The sequence below is a fragment of the Oryctolagus cuniculus genome, chromosome 12 (assembly GCF_051225735.1).
Source record: "Oryctolagus cuniculus isolate XC-2025 breed Fujian yellow rabbit chromosome 12, ASM5122573v1, whole genome shotgun sequence".
Lineage (NCBI taxonomy): Eukaryota > Metazoa > Chordata > Mammalia > Lagomorpha > Leporidae > Oryctolagus > Oryctolagus cuniculus.
In genome coordinates this window covers 50,540,745-50,559,860 of record NC_142878.1, presented here as the reverse complement: position 1 = coordinate 50,559,860, position 19,116 = coordinate 50,540,745, and the positions used below count along the sequence as shown (strand labels likewise).

The 19,116-nt window shown below is 44.4% G+C and overlaps 1 protein-coding gene across 4 annotated transcripts in view; it reads right to left on the bottom strand.

The window, feature by feature from the left end:
- STXBP6 (syntaxin binding protein 6) overlaps window positions 1-19,116 on the bottom strand; it is a 285,447-nt gene that overhangs the window by 8,844 nt on the left and 257,487 nt on the right. For all 4 annotated transcript variants that reach the window (XM_089309371.1, XM_002718111.6, XM_089309367.1 and 1 more), the window contains one exon: window positions 317-474. In XM_089309371.1, coding sequence (XP_089165497.1) covers window positions 317-474 — 158 coding nt within the window. The remainder of the gene's footprint in view (window positions 1-316; window positions 475-19,116) is intronic.

Genomic DNA, 19,116 nt, shown 5'->3' with positions numbered 1-19,116 from the left:
ATCCTGTGGCCTGAAACTTGAGCCCTGAACTTCCGGGCAGGAGCTAAGGAGGATCCACATTTCCTAAGGCTCCAAGGTCAGAAAGGCAGAGATGGGCATGAGCGCATCAGAAAGGACATAACCAAAGCAATTAGGCAAAAAAGGAACTTTTCGCACCTCTGGTGCTTAGTAAAGAGTAGACGGGGATTATCTGAAGGGTGGTGAAGTAAACGTGCTTTTCTGTCTCCCATCATGAGGAACAATCTAAATGAAGTTTCCTGGAACCTCAGCTCCCGAGCCGCCGAGAGCGAGGCCCCCGGGCCCTCTGCTGGCTCACCTTGTGCGCAGTTTCTGCAAACTGCTGGGCGCTGTTCTTCATGTCTTCTGTCTTCTCCTCTGCCCGGCCTAACCGCTCTCCACGCTCATTCAAGGCCTGGCTGGCCTTCTGCACCGCACTGGTCACGCTATCGGCAGCTGAATGGAGGATGCTGTTTCCTGAAAGAAGAACGGCAGGGCCATCAGAAGCTGGTCCGGCTGACCCGCTGCGACCAGCCCCTGCAGGCGAGACCATCTGCTAAGGACAGGGCAGGCCACACCCCAGCGAGGCCTCCAGTGTCTAGGACACAAAGAGACATTTCTAGTTGGATCTGACTGACTCACGTGCAGGAACACCCCCTGAGCACAGGACCCGGGCAAATTCTGGATGCTTCTTCCCACTCCCATCACTGACCTGCCAGTCATTTCCACACCGGCCAGCATCCTGTCTGGTGAAGCTCCTAGGGGCGGGCACATCTCGGTTTAGGACTTGGCTTGCAAAGGTAAAAGGGAATCCTGACAAGTTCAAAATAAATTAGGCAAGTTCAACGAGATGTCTCTGGGCGCTATGGCTATTTCCTCCTGGCTCGTGGTTTAGGTAAGTGTCCACAGGAAAACTGGGCCCACAGGACTTCTCTAGTTACAATGCTCCATATTTCTTTCAACTCTTCCTTTCCATTTGGCCCCTTCTTCCAGCAGGGAGGCAACACTCCCAAGTGTATGGTTCCATGTCAGAAGCTGTGAGTCAGTCTCAAAATTCAGAGCAGATGCATGGGTTCTGAGGGTGGGGCCTCCTTCTCTCTGATCTCTAATATATGAAACACGGAGCCTCAGCACTGCACTTGGCCGTAGGTAGAAAACAGTTACAGAAGTCAGCACGCGGAGAAACCTGGCACTCCTACATTTCAGAGTTATGACACCGAGAAAGCTGACTACCATCGCATCTCAAAGGGTCAAGTGTTCGTGACGTTCCCTTCACCAGTACTGGGTAGCAAAATTCCACGGTCAAGAAGTGGCAGATGCATAACCCGTGGAAAACTGGCGAATCGCAAAATGATAGCCAAAGGAAATTTATGGCTGGGTTTTGTTCACACTGAGTGGAAGATGTTTAATGGCATTTTATGTAATAGCTTTATGTCTTTGAATAAGTTTATTACCTCATTTAAATTTGTACCTGAGATGGATACATCTAGCCACAGACAGCTTTTAATAGAAATGTAATTTCCACTGGTCTCGGCTGCAAAGGCTTCCTACTTTCTGTTCTGTAGGAACAGTCTGTGGTCTGTGGAAAAGAATTTCAGGCCAAATAAAAGCCTGGCCCACAGTAAGCACTTAGTAAATTGTTTTCTGTTTTTCTTCTTTAGGGATGGATTTCAAGGGCTTCAACTATGCACCAAGGGAAGGAGAATGGGATTAACTTAGTGTTAGCTGGATCAGATGCTACACAAATCAAGATCCGCAGATGCCACTCCGGAGAAATGTGGTTGAAGGCATGGGTCGGCATGGAAGGTCTGGGTCTTCAGAACAGGGTCCCGCTTGCGTGGCAGACCCATGACCATGGTGATACCCCACCCGCACTGCCCATCATTTGCCTAGATCTTTGCAGTGATAAAGCACTTCCCCAGGTGTTATCTTGTCTGACTGTTCTACTGAGAAGACTGTGACTGTTGCAGGCTAAGAGGCTTGGACAAGATCATATCAAGTGAAAAGTGACAGGGCGAGTCACTGGGACCTAGTTTTCCTGTGACTTTCGCTTACTCTGCATCACCTTTTTTGCAGATGTGGTGTGGGGTTGGGGAAGCGATCACTATGACAGAACTGTGGGCAGACTTACATACAGATCGGTTTTGACAGGTTATTTTCCAAGGTCACGCCTGACTGTTTCTGTCCTTAAAGCATTCCTCTTGGTAAATTAAGAGTTATTGCTCATGCTTCATTGCAAGCTAAGTACTTTCCAGAAGGAATATAGGTCAATGGGGTGGAATGGGAAGATGGAGAAGGGACTGAAAGGTCACGAGAAAATCCCTCTTCGTGAGTCATTCCGTGTACCCACAGCCTCCCCATCAGAGGACTGGGAAAAGATGAGTCGGGGAATCTGCGAATTCATAGATAGGAATAGCTGCCTTCAGTCAAAGGGAACTCAGAATCTGCTACCATAAAATTAACAGGAAATATAACTAACACCTGTCTTTTCCCATTAGCACTGACCCAAATGATCGCCTACAAGGTATATACACCTGTGTTTCTGGAATGACCCTGCTACTCCTAAGCCATACTGCTTTCTTGTCAGGACTTAATCTTGTACCTGAGATCAGGTAACACCACAGCCAGTTTTATGAATTCTGTTGAACCAATAATTGCTCCAGCTAAGAGAGAACCTCATGCTGTGTTCACTAGTCAAGGATGAGGTTGCTGACTACGCTCGATAGGCGGCCCACCTTCGGTTATTTGCAGGCATGAGAATGAACGGAACAATCTCATTCTCTCTGTTGAAACGACCTCTTCCAGGTTTAATTCTACCAGATCTCAGGCCCAGTGAAATCCCATCACCTTTACCAAGCTTCAGGTCAATTTCATTCACTCCTTCCTTTCAGTTCCACCAGTACTGCCGTAGCCTTCCTGGGCAGGCAGTCAGGTGCAGTCAGGTGCAGTCGCAGGCAACTCTTCTCTCACTTCACGTCTTCGCCTGCGGACGCAATGACTTCTCAGCTGCGTTACAAATCCCCGGAGCACACCACTTCCCTCTCGTGATTACCCCCTAAAGCTTCAGGTTCTTTCTTTTTGACTTAGATTTTGTCTTCATATACTCTCTTCTCTGGGGGAGCCTCTTGCTCCTATTGGAATTTTAGGGTTCTGTCCTGTCCTCTTCACTTTTGCACTCTATAAACTCTTTGAGGACAATCTTACCCAGCTGATGGGTTCCATGACCAACTATTTTCCTTTCATAAGCTTGTGCCCCAGAGTCATTTCAAATTCATGTCTAAACCTGACGGTGTTACCTTTGCCTTCACACGTGATTTTCCTTTAAGTTCCCTGCTTAGTGAATAACCCCAACATTTGCCCAGCTGTTTAATCCAGCCAGAAACCTGGGAATCTAGTCGAGATTTCTCCCTTCCTTTAACCCCATACAACTAAAGGTTACCTCCTATACTGTGTGGCTCTCTGTCCTGTTTACTGTCATTGCCTTGCATATATACAAATCTTTATCACACCTCTAGTAATTACTAGAAATGGAGTTGCTGGCTCAAAGGGCATCGTGCCTTTTGGGGTTCTTGGTGTATGCTGCAAATCGCTTCCTTGAAAGAGCCATTCACCATCCAAACTGTTCAAGAAGTGCATGCCATGTGGCAGGCAGCATTGTGTTGACAACCGACAGAGTGACTTGGAGCGAATGAGTTCATCTACCTGATCTTCAACTTTCTCTTCTTTCAAGTGTGGATGATGCCATTCATCTCACATGGCCACGATGAAGATGAAGATGAAGATACCTTGAAGTGTCTGCTGGTACTCAATGGAAGTTTGTCCATGTAGCTCCCTAACACCACATTTGATCTGGAGGGAACTCTGGAAAAATGACACAATCCCACCCAGTTCCACTGCACGTCTCCCTCTCATTTCCCTTATCATGGAACTAAGTGTTTGGGGGCTCATGGAAGATACTTCATAGATATCTTTGTATATCCTACTGTGTATAGCACAGTGTGTTGCTGAAGACATATTCATTATATCAAGACAAGCTTTGTAAATAGGATGCCTAACTCAAAAGTTGGGACCCAGCATATGTGCGGAGTTAAATCTGGAAAAAAAGCATCTCCTGAGGCAGACAGAACAGTAATTCTCTGTAAACAGACAGGACGCGTATTAATACCCAAATTTATTCATGCAGACTGAGAGGAAGCTGCCAGCCACAGCAAATAAAGTGAACTCTCTTTGGAATTACAGTCTCTGGAGATACAGCAGAGACCAGTCTTACTTCATTGATGTTGCCTTCACATCAGTTCCACTTGGTGTGTGCTTTTAAAAATATATATGCCAGAATCTTTTATGTTATATGATTTAGAAGACTTTACTGAGAGAGCAACTTGAGATAAAGCTATAAGACTATATTCAGTCACTGTTAGGAAATACAATTAAAAGAAAATGAAATGTATAGAAAAAGAAGAGAAAGAGAATAAAGTATACTGAAAAGTGACAACAGGAGAGAAAGAAGAGATGAGATTTTTAGAAGTACACCAGATACACCCAGCAACTCTGCAGCATGGTTTCATTTGCTCATGTTAGACTTCAGGATGCCTCTTGGTAATTAAAGTTCTTCATTCTATAGTCAGTCAAGAGGCAATTTAAACAGAATTCTGGGTAGATGGTATACATATTTGAATGTAAGATATTCATACTGTTTAGAAAGCAAGGCAATAGAAAATCACCTAAAAATTAACGATTGATAAATATATGCGGCCAGCACCATGGCTCACTAGGCTAATCCCCCACCTTGCGGCGCCGGCACACCGGGTTCTGGTCCCGGTCGGGGCGCCGGATTCTGTCCTGGTTGCCCCTCTTCCGGGCCAGCTCTCTGCTGTGGCCAGGGAGTGCAGTGGAGGATGCCCCAAGCCCTTGGGCCCTGCACCCCATGGGAGACCAGGATAAGTACCTGGCTCCTGCCATCAGATCGGCATGGTGCGCCGGCCATTGGAGGGTGAACCAACGGCAAAAGGAAGATCTTTCTCTCTGTCTCTCTCTCTCTCACTGTCCACTCTGCCTGTCAAAAAAAAATATATATATATGCACACCTGTACTTAGTGGTGACTAGACAGGCTCATCTCTGGATACTCTTTTTAAAACAAATTTCTTAATAGTTTTTCCTTGGGCTGCTTCTATTCCATAAGCATTTTTTTAATAACCTTTTTTAAAAAAGATTATTTGTATTTATTTGAGAAGCAGAGTGACAGAAAGAGAGGGAGAGACAGAAAGAAAGGTCTTCCATCCACTGGTTCACTTCCCAGATAGCCACAACAGTTAGAGCTGGGCTGATCCAAAGCCAGGAACCAGGAGCCAGGAGCCAGGAGCCAGGAGCCAGGAGCCAGCAGCTTCTTCTGGGTCTCCCATGCAGGTGCAGGGGACTAGAACGTGGGCCATCCTCAGCTGCTTTCCCAAGCACATTAGCAGGGAGCTGGATGGGAAGTGGAGCAGCAGGGTCTTGAACCAGTACCTATTTGGGATGCTGGCATCACAGGAGGCAGCTTTACCCGCTAAGCTCCAGGTACTGATTTTCTTAGCAAGACAACTTTCATGGGTAGGACATAGTTACACTTGTCTGGTTCAGTACTAGTAACACTCAAGCTAATATTTTGTGGGATCCACTCAAGCTGCTGTTCTTTCCTTTCTCTACTTGGAGAATGTGAATGTCTCACCCCTCAGCACTTCTACCAAAATAAAGATCCATGGAGACCTGGCTTGGTCTTTGCTGTCTGAAAGTCACTCAGCACCACGGGGACACTAGGAGGAAAGGCTCCCTTCAGTGGTAACAGATGCTGCAAAGCAGGCCCTGCTCAGTACTGTGACTTGTACTGCACGTCTTATAAGTGCATGCGAATGTAGACAACAATGATGATTTAGCTTTCTTTCTACAAAGAGAGGGAATAAGTGCAGAAGTTAACCTGGTAAAACAAGTTGGTTTTTAATTTACAGTGTCCATTAATTATCTAAGATTAAGACAAGATTACAAGTAATACTAAGCTGTTTCTACATTACACTGACTAATCAATACTAAATAACATCACTGAATTTCAATGCTGGACAACTTCTAGTATTTTTTAAGATGGAGATTCTCCAAAAAGGGTAAATTTCATTTGTACTTTGTGGTAATGACTAATCAAATAAATTCTTTAAAAAACAATTCTGGGTATATCAAGCCTTTCCAAAAGGAGGAGTTTTTTAAAAAAATTTTTGATAGGCAGAGTGGACAGTGAGAGAGAGAGACAGAGAGAAAGGTCTTCCTTTTTCCGTTGGTTCACTCCCCAATGCCCGCTGTGGCTGGCGTGCTGCAGCCGGCGCACCACACTGATCCGTAGCCAGGAGTCAGGTGTTTCTCCTGGTCTCCCTTGCGGGTGCAGGGCCCAAACACTTGGGTCATCCTAAAGGAGATGTTTTTAGCTCAGGCTGGGCACAGATAGAGTGTGAACATGAGCCAATCACTATCTAGAACAGCTACCATTCACCGCCTGTCTACTGGGTGGCGGGTGTTATGGTGAGGGGTTAAAACCTTCAAATACTTTTGGTTGAATACTGTAATCAATTCACAATTCTTCTTAAGTGCTGAAACTTAACTGAAAAGTGTTTGCTGTTAAATATGAGTGGGAATAAGAGAGGGAAGAGATGTGCAATTCGGAACATGTTCAAGCTGACTTACCTCAAACAGTAGAGTTAGAAACATACCAGGGGATTCGAATTCAATCCCATCAAGGTGGCATGTACCAATGCCATCTCACTAGTCCCAGTGATCAATTTCTGTTCACAATTGATCGTAATGATAGGACTAAGAACCAAAGGGATCACATAAACAAGAATAGTGTCTGCAAATACTAGCTGATAGAATCAAAAGGGGAGAGAATGATCCAACATGGGAAGTGAGATACACAGCAGACCCATAGAATGGCAAATGTCCTAACAGCACTCTGGCCTCAGAATCAGCCCTTAAGGCATGCGGATCCGGCTGAAATGCCCATGAGAGTATTTCAGGCATGGAAAGCCAAGACACTCTGGGGGAAAAAAAACCTAAATGAAAGATCTCCGTGAGTGAGATCCCAGTGGAAAGAATGGGTCATCAAAGAAGGAGGTACCTTTCTCTGAAGGGAGGAGAGAACTTCCACTTTGACCATGGCCTTGTCTAAAAATGATCAGAGTCAGTGAACTCAGGGGGCTTCCATAGCCTTGGCAGCTCATGACAAAAGCCTAGGGTGATTACTGATGCCATAAACAAGAGTGTCAATTTGTTAAGTCAACAACAGGAGTCACTGTGCACTTACTCCTCACATAGGATCTTTCTGCTTAGTGTGCTGTACATTGAGATTTAATGCTATAATTAGTACTCAAACAGTATTTTTCACTTTATGTTTCTGTGTGGGAGCAAACTGCTGAAATCTTTACTTAATGTATGCTAAACTGATCTTCTGTAAATAAAGATTATCGAAAATGAATCTTGATGTGAATGGAGGGGGAGAGGGAGTGGATAAGGGGAGGGTTGTGGGTTGGAGGGACGTTATGGGGGGAAGCCATTGTAATCAATATTCTGTACTTTGGAAATTTATATTCATTAAATAAAAGTTAAAAAAAAAACCTTCAAAGGAAGATACTCTTATCCTTATTTTAGAGTTAAGGGAACTCTGTTCAGGAAAGTGAAGTAGCTTACCCAAGATCCCCCAAGTATTGACCCTAAAGTTCTTAATGGCTATGCCAGCATTTCCTAAGTTCCGCGAGCTTATAAAGTGTTTCGGTGGGCTCATAAAGTGCAACAAGGACACCTTAATTCCATGACGAAACGACTGTGAAATGTGACCTAGCCTGGTTCCTTTAACACAGAACTTTGGAAAACCTTGAATAAACAAATATAAACAGTAAGTGAAAAAGAGATGGGGGTGGAGCAACAGAGGTATGATTCAAAGATGCCCAGATATGTTTACGCAAAGGTGCTTTTTGCATAGGATAAAATTCTACAGAATTCACACTGGGAGATGCTACAGTAAACTACCCTGACTCCTAAGTTAACGGAGGAAAATAAATAAATCCAGGCTGTCCTCATCCATTTAGCAACAGATAGACAAGTCATGTAATTACATTAAAAAGGCTTGCTTTATGGAGGCAGCAGAACAGATATAGTATGCTGAATGGCAGTTCCGAAATTATCTTTTGTCTCCAGTTGGTGGCTAATTTCAGGGATCATGAAACTTGTTTGTTGCCTGGAGCTGATGACAAAGATAAATGGACTCGGCACTCAGGAATATTTTGTAAGCCCATAAAATCAAAAGCCTACTTGAAGGAGACCTTGCTGTTATCTATTGCTGAAGTTACCAATACCAGGTAACTGTCTCCTGTTGACTATGTTAAGGTGATTTAGTGGAACTCCAGCCTCTTCCCAAATAGCAGACAATGCCCCAGATGCTAAGGAAAGACTGAAAAAAGCCCAATGCCTCCTCCCTGCCCTGATGATGGCTGAGTTCATACTTCCCTCTCAGTTCTTTCCAATGAGAAGGGTTAAACATTTAGGATTTTATTTACGTTCCTTTAAGCACTTAGACATGCAGAGAAATTCATGTGTCTTTAGTATTCATTTAGCCTTGCTCCCTTTTTTTGGGTACAGATTTTTATTTATTTCAAAGGTAGAGCTAGAGGGAGAGGGAGGTAGAGATAGAGAGAGATCTTCCATCCATTGGTTCATTCTCCAAACAGTCACCACGGGCTGGGGCTGTGCCAGGCCAAAGCCAGGAGCCAGGAGCTTCATCCAGGTCTCCCATGTGGGTGCAGGGGCTCAAGCATTTGGACCATCCCCCACTGCTTTCCTAGGTGCATTAGTAGGGAGTTGGATCAGAAGTGGAACAGCTGGGGCTCAAATCAGTGCCCATAGAAGGGATGCGGTGTTGCAGATGGTGGCTTTACCCACTATACTGTGGGGAGCAACTCGGACTAGACTAAGTTACTGGAATTAAGACTTATTCTATGCATCTGCTCTCCCACAATATGGTGCTGGGAGAGGAGTAAACAACTTCTACACAGCTGCCTCTCGCCAATTTGACTGATGAGCTGCAGGAGCTGATCTTGCTCCTGATTGGAGGAGAGCAGCGTGCTCGGCGTGTGGGTAGCAGAGTTGGGATTGGTGGAAGAGGATAAAGGAGGAGAGAGACAACATGCACCAGGAACATCTAAGGGGAACATCTGAGCAGCCCCCGAGAGAGCCGGCCGGTGGTGTGCCGCTCCCCCGCGGAAGTGGGGAAAGTGGCAGGGGGAGCCGCCCCTCCACGGAGGTGGAGGGGTTGCCAGCCAACCCGGGAAGGACCAGCAGCAAACCCGGGAAGGGCCGAGCAGACGAAAGAACAGCGCAGGGTCCTGTGTCGTTCCTCCGCGAAGAGGGGGAGCGACACCATACTACAATGCCAGCCCCTAGTCCTGCTTCTTTTAAAATTATTATTTTAATCATACACATTTAGGGGTACTGTATAACAATTAGATACATGTATTCAATGTATGATCATCAAACCAGGTTAGTTAGCATTTCCAGCTCCTTAAACATTTTTGAAAGATTTTACTAACACCTAATAAGTATGCATATATATGGGGTATGATGTGGTATTTCAACAAATGTTTGCAAGGGTTCATGGTCTTACAAGAGTCACTTTTGGTTCTGTTTCCATTGGAGAACAGGAGGCTCTTAGAAAGGCAGCTGAAATGCAAATTCTAAGAGTGAACCTTTGTTCTGAAATTAAAAATCTACAGTGGCTCTAAATTTGGTAATATGGATTTTGTTTCTTGTCTTTGGCTTTGTCTGGTGACAACCCAGTTATGATCTGTAGATCTGAGCTTTCATTACAGTTGGAAGCTGGTGACTTTAATAACTATAATTTCAAGTCCCAATACATACAATTTGCAAACATTCTATACAGTGCTACTGGCTAAAAGATGAATTCTATTCAACATCTTGAGCTTGGTATTTACTAGCTGTGCAACCTTGAAAAATTACTTACTCCTTTGCACTTAAGCTTCCTCTGGTCATGAGGCTAGGTCTACTGCCTACTTCACCAGGTTATTGGAGAGATGAATGAAGCAGTGTATAAGTGGAGCATTTATGACGTCTGGCATGTACCAAACACTCAACCTGAGCCATCACTAAAGAGACAGACTTTGGTGCTGGTGTTGTGGTGTAGTGGGTTAAGCCGCTGCCTGCAAGCTGTCATCCCACATGAGCACCAGTTTGAGTCTTGGCTGCTCCACTTCTGATGTAGCTCCCTCCTAATGTGCCTGGGAGAGCGGTGAAAGATGGCCCCAGCACCTGGGCTCATTCCACCCACTTGAGAGATCCAGTTGGAGTTCCAGGCTCCTGGCTTTGGCCTGGTCCAGCACTGGCCATTGTGGCCATTTGGGGACTGAACCAGTGGATGGAAGGTCTCTCTATCTCTGCCTTTCCCGTTCTCTCTCTCTGTAACTCTGCCTTTCAAGGAAATAAATAAATAAAAAATTTTTTTAAAGAGACTTTGTGTCTGGCACAAAACAATCTTTCTGTTAAGCTTCTACTTCAATCATCTGTCTTTCCTTATTGTCATTGTCATGCACATTCTTTGTTCTTGGTTGACACACGATATTAATACATACTTTTGAAGCAGAAGAAGACATTTTGATTCCTGAATACATCGGGTAATGATCAGCTCAGGGAAATCAGCATATTTACCCCTTGGAACTTCCACCATCTCTTTATGTTGAGTCCATTTAAAACCACCCCTTCTAACTGTCATGAGGTATACCATGCATTGTTGTCAACCATATTCAATCCTGCCATGTGATGGAACACCAGAACCTATTCCTTAAATGCAACCATAACGATGCGCCCGAGAACAACTTCTTCCCCCTCTCCAGCTCTCCTTGGTCTCTAGTAACCACTATAATCTATTCTTTTTTCTTTTTTTTTTTGACAGGCAGAGTGGACAGTGAGAGAGAGAGACAGACAGAAAGGTCTTCCTTTGCCATTGGTTCACCCTCCAATGTAGGCCGGGGCACCGCGCTGATCCGATGGCAGGAGCCAGGTGCTTCTCCTGGTCTCCCATGGGGTGCAGGGCCCAAGGACTTGGGCCATCCTCCACTGCACTCCCTGGCCACAGCAGAGAGCTGGCCTGGAAGAGAGGCAACTGGGACAGAATCCGGCGCCCCGACCGGGACTAGAACCCAGTGTGCCGGCGCCGCAAGGCAGAGGATTAGCCTAGTGAGCCATGGCGCTGGCCCACCACTAATCTATTCTTAACTTCTATGAGATCAACTTTTAAAGACTGCACTTGTGAGGGAGATCATGCAATGTTTGTTTTTCTGTGTGAGACTTATCTCACCACAAACATGCTTGAAGAGGTAGTCTACATTTACTGTTATTACTCTAATCATTTTGAATTTTCAGCAAAAAGTCTCCAACCCACTGTACTAACATGGTCCTCTCAAATTTACCGATGACCTATTAAGTCCAATATTTTTTATTTTTTAAATTAAAAAAAAAGATTTATTTACTTGAGAGGCATAGTTACAGAGAAAGGGAGAGACAGAGGGAAAGGGAAAGAGTGCTGGTTCACTCCCCAAATGGCTGCAACAGCCAGGGTTGGGCCGATCCCAAGCCAGGAGCCAGGAGCTTCTTCTGGGTCTCCCACATGGGTGCAGGAGCCCATGGACTTGGGCCATCTTCTACTGCTTTCCCAGGCCATAGGGGAGAGCTGGATCGGAAGAGGAGCAGCCGGGACTAGAAACGCGCCCATACTGGATTCCAGCACTGCAGGACAGATGCTTAACCTACTACGCCACAGCACCGGCCCCCTCAATGCCTTTGATGTTTCTTCCACTTGGCTACTGGAGCACAAGTTGGCTACTGCTTTGGAAGGATCCTGGACTTCTAGAATACATTAAAACTGAGACTTACCCTCAGTAGTGTGATTATTTCCTTCATTCCTTCCCTGGTATGGAGTCTGGCTCTGCCGAATGCCATCTGTGTGGCCTCAGTTAAATTACCTACGCTCCAGGTACCTGCAGTCGCTCATGGGGAGAATGGCGATAAAAACAGTACCTATTTTTCTTAGGTTCTTTCATGAAAATGAAAATAAATGTCTACTTAGCATGGTCCTAGTAATGCAGTATGAGCTCAATGCACACTGTGACACTGGTGACAACTGATTCAGTTGGTACATTTATAACAGAACCAACGTGAGCCGGACAGGTTACACTCTCTGCTTCACAACTCACGCATTAATATTAACCTAGTGTTTCCCTCCCTCCCCTCTGTGCACAGTGTAAATTAATGGCCCTTCTGTCCATCCAGACTCCATGGGCATGTGGCTCCACCTCTGTCATAGTCCACAACAAATGTTCCCAGAGTCCACAGCTCCCTGTCCCATCAAGTCCTCTTCACTTGGCTCTCCACCTTATTATCCTTGACGGTGCTCCTGCCACTGGTCTCTGGGTGCTCCAGTCCCTCATCCTCTTGCCGTACAGACCTGACTGTGCTTGCTGGCTCACCCCCAACAGGACACACTCCACAAGGGAGCCCCTTCCTGCTCCACTGCCAGGCTACTCACATCTCACCCCCGCAGCGCCCTAACCCTTCCCTACCACCTCACTATTTCTTCACATGTTTTAGAAAATCTTAGCATTTTTATCAGTTTCTTACTATAGATACGATAGGTATGATATAACGTAGGTTACTATGGACATGACAGAACATAAATTAAGGGAAAAAAATCAATGAGAATAAAAAGCATAAGGAACACTGTGTCCAACTCTGTCCCTAAAAGTTCCCATCCTCAGTGGTAGCACTTTGTGGGTTTTTTCTTTCCAGCGTCAGTTCACAAATGCAAACATAGCACTCAGATTTTGGTGTCTAGCAATATTTTCTGCTACAAAAAACACAACGTTCTTTGCAAAGTAGTCAGTTCTATGCCTTGGGGCAAGGAAAACTAGATAGGTTTGATAGTTCTTATCACTGCCAGATGGCAAGGTTATCTTGAAAGATTGTGGACAGTGCTAACAGGAAAAACAGGCCAGTTGAAAACAGAGCTCACTGAATCTCATCAGCAGTAACAGTTAGAAGAATGAAGATAATATGGTAATCTTGTAAAACTTTGTAGAAGCCAGAATTTCTTAATGATAAGAGAAAGTTAATATAATATGTTCAAAAATGATTTTTTTTTTTTTTTGACAGGCAGAGTGGACAGTGAGAGAGAGACAGAGAGAAAGGTCTTCCTTTGCCGTTGGTTCACCCTCCAATGGCCGCCGCGGCCGGCGCGCTGCGGCCGGCGCACTGCGCTGATCCGATGGCAGGAGCCAGGAGCCAGGTGCTTCTCCTGGTCTCCCATGGGGTGCAGGGCCCAAGCACCTGGGCCATCCTCCACTGCACTCCCTGGCCACAGCAGAGAGCTGGCCTGGAAGAGGGGCAACCGGGACAGAATCCGGTGCCCTGACCGGGACTAGAACCCGGTGTGCTGGCGCCGCTAGGCGGAGGATTAGCCTAGTGAGCCGCGGCGCCGGCCATCAAAAATGATTATAATTGTATGTTTATTTTATTGATTTTAACTAATAGGGAATATTAAAGTACTTAGGTATTTTGTTTCCTCTAAGTATTTACCTATATATATAAATATATATATATTTAAAATATTTTTTTCTTAGTTTTTTTTTTTTTTTTTTTTTTTTTTACAGGCAGAGTGGACAGTGAGAGAGAGAGACAGAGAAAGGTCTTCCTTTGCCGTTGGTTCACCCTCCAATGGCCGCCGCGGCTGGTGCGCTGCGGCCGGCGCACCGCGCTGATCCGATGGCAGGAGCCAGGAGCCAGGTGCTTTTCCTGGTCTCCCATGGGGTGCAGGGCCCAAGCACCTGGGCCATCCTCCACTGCACTCCCTGGCCACAGCAGAGAGCTGGTCTTAGTACACTTTTTAAAAATTTCTTTTCTTAAAATTTATTTATTTGGCTGGCGCCGCGGCTCACTAGGCTAATCCTCCGCCTTGCGGCGCTGGCACACCAGGTTCTAGTCCTGGTCGGGGCGCCAGATTCTGTCCCGGTTGCCCCCTCTTCCAGGCCAGCTCTCTGCTGTGGCCAGGGAGTGCAGTGGAGGATGGCCCAAGTACTTGGGCCCTGCACCCCATGGGAGACCAGGATAAGTACCTGGCTCCTGGCTTCGGATCAGCGCGGTGCACCGGCTGCAGCGCACCAGCCGCAGCGCCATTGGAGGGTGAACCAACGGCAAAAGGAAGATCTTTCTCTCTGTCTCTCTCTCTCACTGTCCACTCTGCCTATCAAAAAAAAATTATTTATTTGAAAGGCAGAATAACAGAGAGGCAGAGGCAGAGAGAGAAAGAGAGAGAGCACGAGTCTTTCATCTGCTGGTTCACTCCCCAAATGACCACAGCGGCCGGAACTGGGCCAATCAGAAGCCAGGAGCCAGGCGCTTCTTCCAGGTCTCCCATGTGGGTACAGGGGCCCAAGGACTTGGGCTATCTTCTACTGCTTTCACAGACCATAGCAGAGAGCTGGACCAGAAGTGAAGCAGCCAGGATTTGAACTGGTGCCCATATGGGATGCCAGCACTTCAGGTGGTAGCTTTGTCCACTATGCAACAGCACCGTCCTCTATATATATAATTTGGCTCCATTCTAGGAGCAATGGGTAAATATAGGAAACTATGACTAAGCCAAAGGATTTCAGAAAGAGTAGAAACTGTTACAGAAAGGGTTGATGAGCATTAATGGATACACAGAACCACTAAGTAGAAAGAGTGACAGTACACATCCCAAAATAGTGAATGTGTCCTCTTATTTAGAAATTTGGTGATACGTTCAGACTAGGTTGTATCTCTAGGAGAAGAAACATCTGGATAACTTGACAAAAACTACAGTAAGATTAATAATGTATCTGTATGTTTCCAATTATGCTAAATCAATGTATAATACTGACATAATAGAGAATGATATAAAGCTGGCCAAGCCAACACCCCTGCCGTCCCAAAAAATAAAAGCACCATTCTGGAAGAAAACCCACCAAGTTGAAAATGGTAGATGCATGTGAAAAGTATGGGCCTAAATAGTGCTACCAATGTGATACATGAAGTTCTCTTATAAAAAGAGACCCAGAGAGATATAAATGGATTCAAGTTTAACTCAGCTTGGGAGAAGAAACCAAGCCCTGTGTCTCCTTCAAAAACTAATTGTGTGTCAGCCCAATTCATTCAGACTCAGGAAATGGGAGACAAAAAGCGCTTTGATTAAATTTGGAGGACCTATGAAGAAGTAAAGAAATAATGAGACATAAATTAAACCCATGGGCTCAGTTCATAATAGGATTAAATAAAATATTCCTTTAAGTATTATAATTGTTACTTTTGCATATGTTTTGTCTATTTAAAGGATATAAAGTATTGAAATGAATCATTCCTATTAAATCCTGATTGCAGCTTAAGTTGTTTAAGGGAATTTGATGAACTTAGCTTCACAAATGATGTTTAAAAGTTTAAGATTTTATTGTCCAAGCTGTGCTTAGTACAAATAGTTAATACATTAAGCATGAAACAAAGCGAAAATACTAAAAATGCTTTCTCTACAAGCAGAGACGCCGCATTAGTCTTGTAATCTAATCAAGTCCTGAGACACACCATCTTTGTTCTTGCCACGGAGACCTCATGCACTCTAGCTATCCAACCAGTGATGCCCTTCCTTCCTGAACACCTGCTGATTCACAGTCATCAGATGTCACACCACCTTTTCAAAGTCTCTGCTGGTTTGTTTATTCATCGAAACAGGCTTTTGGACACCTATTGTTTGCAACAAGCTAGTAACACAGTTGTAGGCAAAATAGACATGCTTTCTAAACCCAAGCCAGACTAGGAGCTTAGGGTCTGGAAATAGAGTGTGCATAGTTCAAAAAATGACATGTATAGGTGCATACGTGTGAGCACATCGGTTGTAATTAAAAACAAATTATTAAAATACAAAAAAGTGCCAGGCAGTTGAACAGTAAAGAAATTAAAAAATCTGCCAAGCAGAATGTGCTGTGAAAGTGTATTCAAAAGGAGGAGATTCAAGATTCTTTGAGACTACTTGTCTAAAGAGGCATTGTTCAAGTTGTGGTGTGAAGACACAAGCTGTAAAGGCTTGAAAGGAAGACAAATATTATTTAACATGATTACAATATGGAAATATGATTACCTTATTATGACAATATGGAAGGAAGACAAGTGTGGCTGTAGGGGCAGGGGGACTGGGGCTTGAAAAGAGAGCAGAGATAAGCAGGAGCCAGAATACACAGGGCTTACAGACCACGGTCTCGAGAGCTCTTACTGAGGGTTTGAAAATTGGGCCAACTGGACAGAGATCATTTTTGAAATTACTACTGTGGTTATAGTGCTGGAAGAGCAGCAAGACAGGAAACAGTTGAGTCAAAAAGCTACTAGGCTGTGCTAGGAGTATGTTGGTGGACATGAGAGAAATGGAAAGATTTAAGATGTGTATCAAAGCATTGAATGTGAGGGATGAAGGACATGGAAGGACATCCTATGAATGCTAGGTTTCTGGCTTAAGCGACTGGGTAGACAGTGGTATCATTTTCATGATAAAAAATAAAAAGCTGTCAGGAAAACAAATATTCTTGGAGGGGGAGCAGACAGGAGAATAAAGCATTTCATTTTGGATCATATTATGTGCTTAAAATGCTCATGAGATATCCAGGTAGAGTCATTAAGGCAAATAGGTGCTCCTGTGTGAAGTTCTGTGCCAAAGTCTGGGATGGAGATAAAATGTGCCAGGTATCAGTACAAGGATTATGGGAATACATTTGCTTGTCTAGAAGGGAAGGAATCTACTTGCCCCAACTCACCTTTAAGAATATTAACATTTAGAGAACAGAGGGGTAAAAATGCCTGCCAAGTAAGCGGAAAAGAAATAACCTGAGAGGCTAAAGAAAACCAAGGTGGACCTGGCATGGTGGAAACTAAAGTCAGGACCTAATGTATCAAAGCAGCAGCTACAAGAGTGCCAAGATAATTTAAGGTGTGTGTGTGTGTGTGTGTGTGTGTGTGTAGGGGTGCAGTCTTCAACAAATGACCACAGCTGGAAATGCAAAATAATGAAATTGGGCCTCTACATTACAACACATATAAATTTAACACAAAACAGATCAAAGACCTAAGCATAAGAGCTAAAGCATAAAACTCTTAAGAAAACCCAAATGAGCCGGCGCCGCGGCTCACTAGGCTAATCCTCCGCCTTGCGGCACCGGCACACCGGGTTCTAGTCCCAGTCGGGGTGCCGGATTCTGTCCCAGTTGCCCCTCTTCCAGGCCAGCTCTCTGCTGTGGCCAGGGAGTGCAGTGGAGGATGGCCCAAATGCTTGGGCCCTGCACCCCATGGGAGACCAGGAAAAGCACTTGGCTCCTGGCTCCTGCCATCGGATCAGCGCGGTGCGCCGGCCGCAGCGCGCTGGCCGCGGCGGCCATTGGAGGGTGAACCAACGGCAAAAGGAAGACCTTTCTCTCTCTGTCTCTCTCTCACTGTCCACTCTGCCTGTCCAAAAAAAAAAAAAAAAAAAAAAAAAGAAAACCCAAATGAAAATCTCTTGACTTTAGTTTTAACGATGGTTTCTTAGGTACACGGGGACTTTGAAAAGTTCACAGATAAATGAAATTAAGTTTATTTTGAGGCAAACACTTTTGAAATCTATGCATGCATGTATGGTACCTAAAAGCAAAAGAGAAAAGTAGATGAACTGGACTCTTCAACATTTAAAAAGAGGGTTGTACTTTTTCTTCCATGCTGCAATATAACTTTACTGATGCCTCTATTCCTGTTTTTAATATACTGTCATTATTGGTTCAAGTGTCTGTTTAGACAATTTGATCGTGAATTCTTAGACTTCCTTGCCAGTGTTTTATCCCCATCTGTTTAGTTGATGCCAGAGTGCCAGAACCACACATCATATGCATCCTATGGCAGCTACTAGTCATTTGAAAATAAGAAACTTTTTAACACTGGGAGGTAAAAAGACAGAAAATATGGAAACTTTTGCCAGACAAAGAGATCTCACTGAGGCCAATTTATTAACACAGAATGGGAAATTAAATTATCTTGGATTAAGACAATAAAAGGTAAAACTATTTGAGGCTTGAGGAGTAAAGGATGAGGTCTGATGTTGAATGTCCTTTACAAAAAGCAAAACACAAACTCATTGTGCTCTTTAAGAAAACATGCACGTGACAGGTAGGTTGTGTCCAGCCCCATTTGGTCTTAGAGAAGCTTTACTCAAACTAATTCAGATTTTTCTTCAAACCTATTGTCATGAGTAATGATGGTTTTTCAGAACTTTGCACGACTGTCTCATGTCAAACAAGTGAACGACCCCCTCGCTTTCGACTGGGACGTAACACCGTGTCCCAGTGAGCATGTTCACATCAATTATTCTATGATTTCTATCTGTACCACCAAGCTTCAAGCTCATGATCAACAAGTCCACAGGGAAAAAAGCACGCACTTCTAAGGAACGTGAGTATATATCACCAGGGATATTTTTTCATGGCCCATATACTTGGTGTAAAAGTACTGAAGAATTGTGAAGAAAATTTGCTACTACTAAATGCTCTTCTGATAGTGCAGTCCTTAAACTGGCCATATCATTCACCTCAAACTCTGCGTGTGAAATGTATTATCTGGAAGGAAAAATGAGACAAACTTCTACAGAAAGAAGGTTACATTGCTGCTAAATTTTAGGCCAAGTATGCCAAGCGTAACATAGAACATCTCCTATTTTAATTGTCAGTGTCACTTTATAACTGGACTAGGTCCCTATTGTAGTAAAATCCTGTTATTCAGGAGACAATAAAGATAATCAAGTCAGTCCGTCTACAGCCACGGCAATTTCCTTTTATGATACTGGCAGTAAAAAATTTCAAAGTTTGCTCAATTATGCTTCAGGTATTGTCATCCAGGGTAACAGAACTTGGCACAGAGCTCAGTGAACCACAGGTTCTCTTTCTGACTCTGTCTGTTCTAATATGCACATGAACTTGAGAATCATACTATTTCTTGTTTTAATTTGGTGAATTAAACAATTG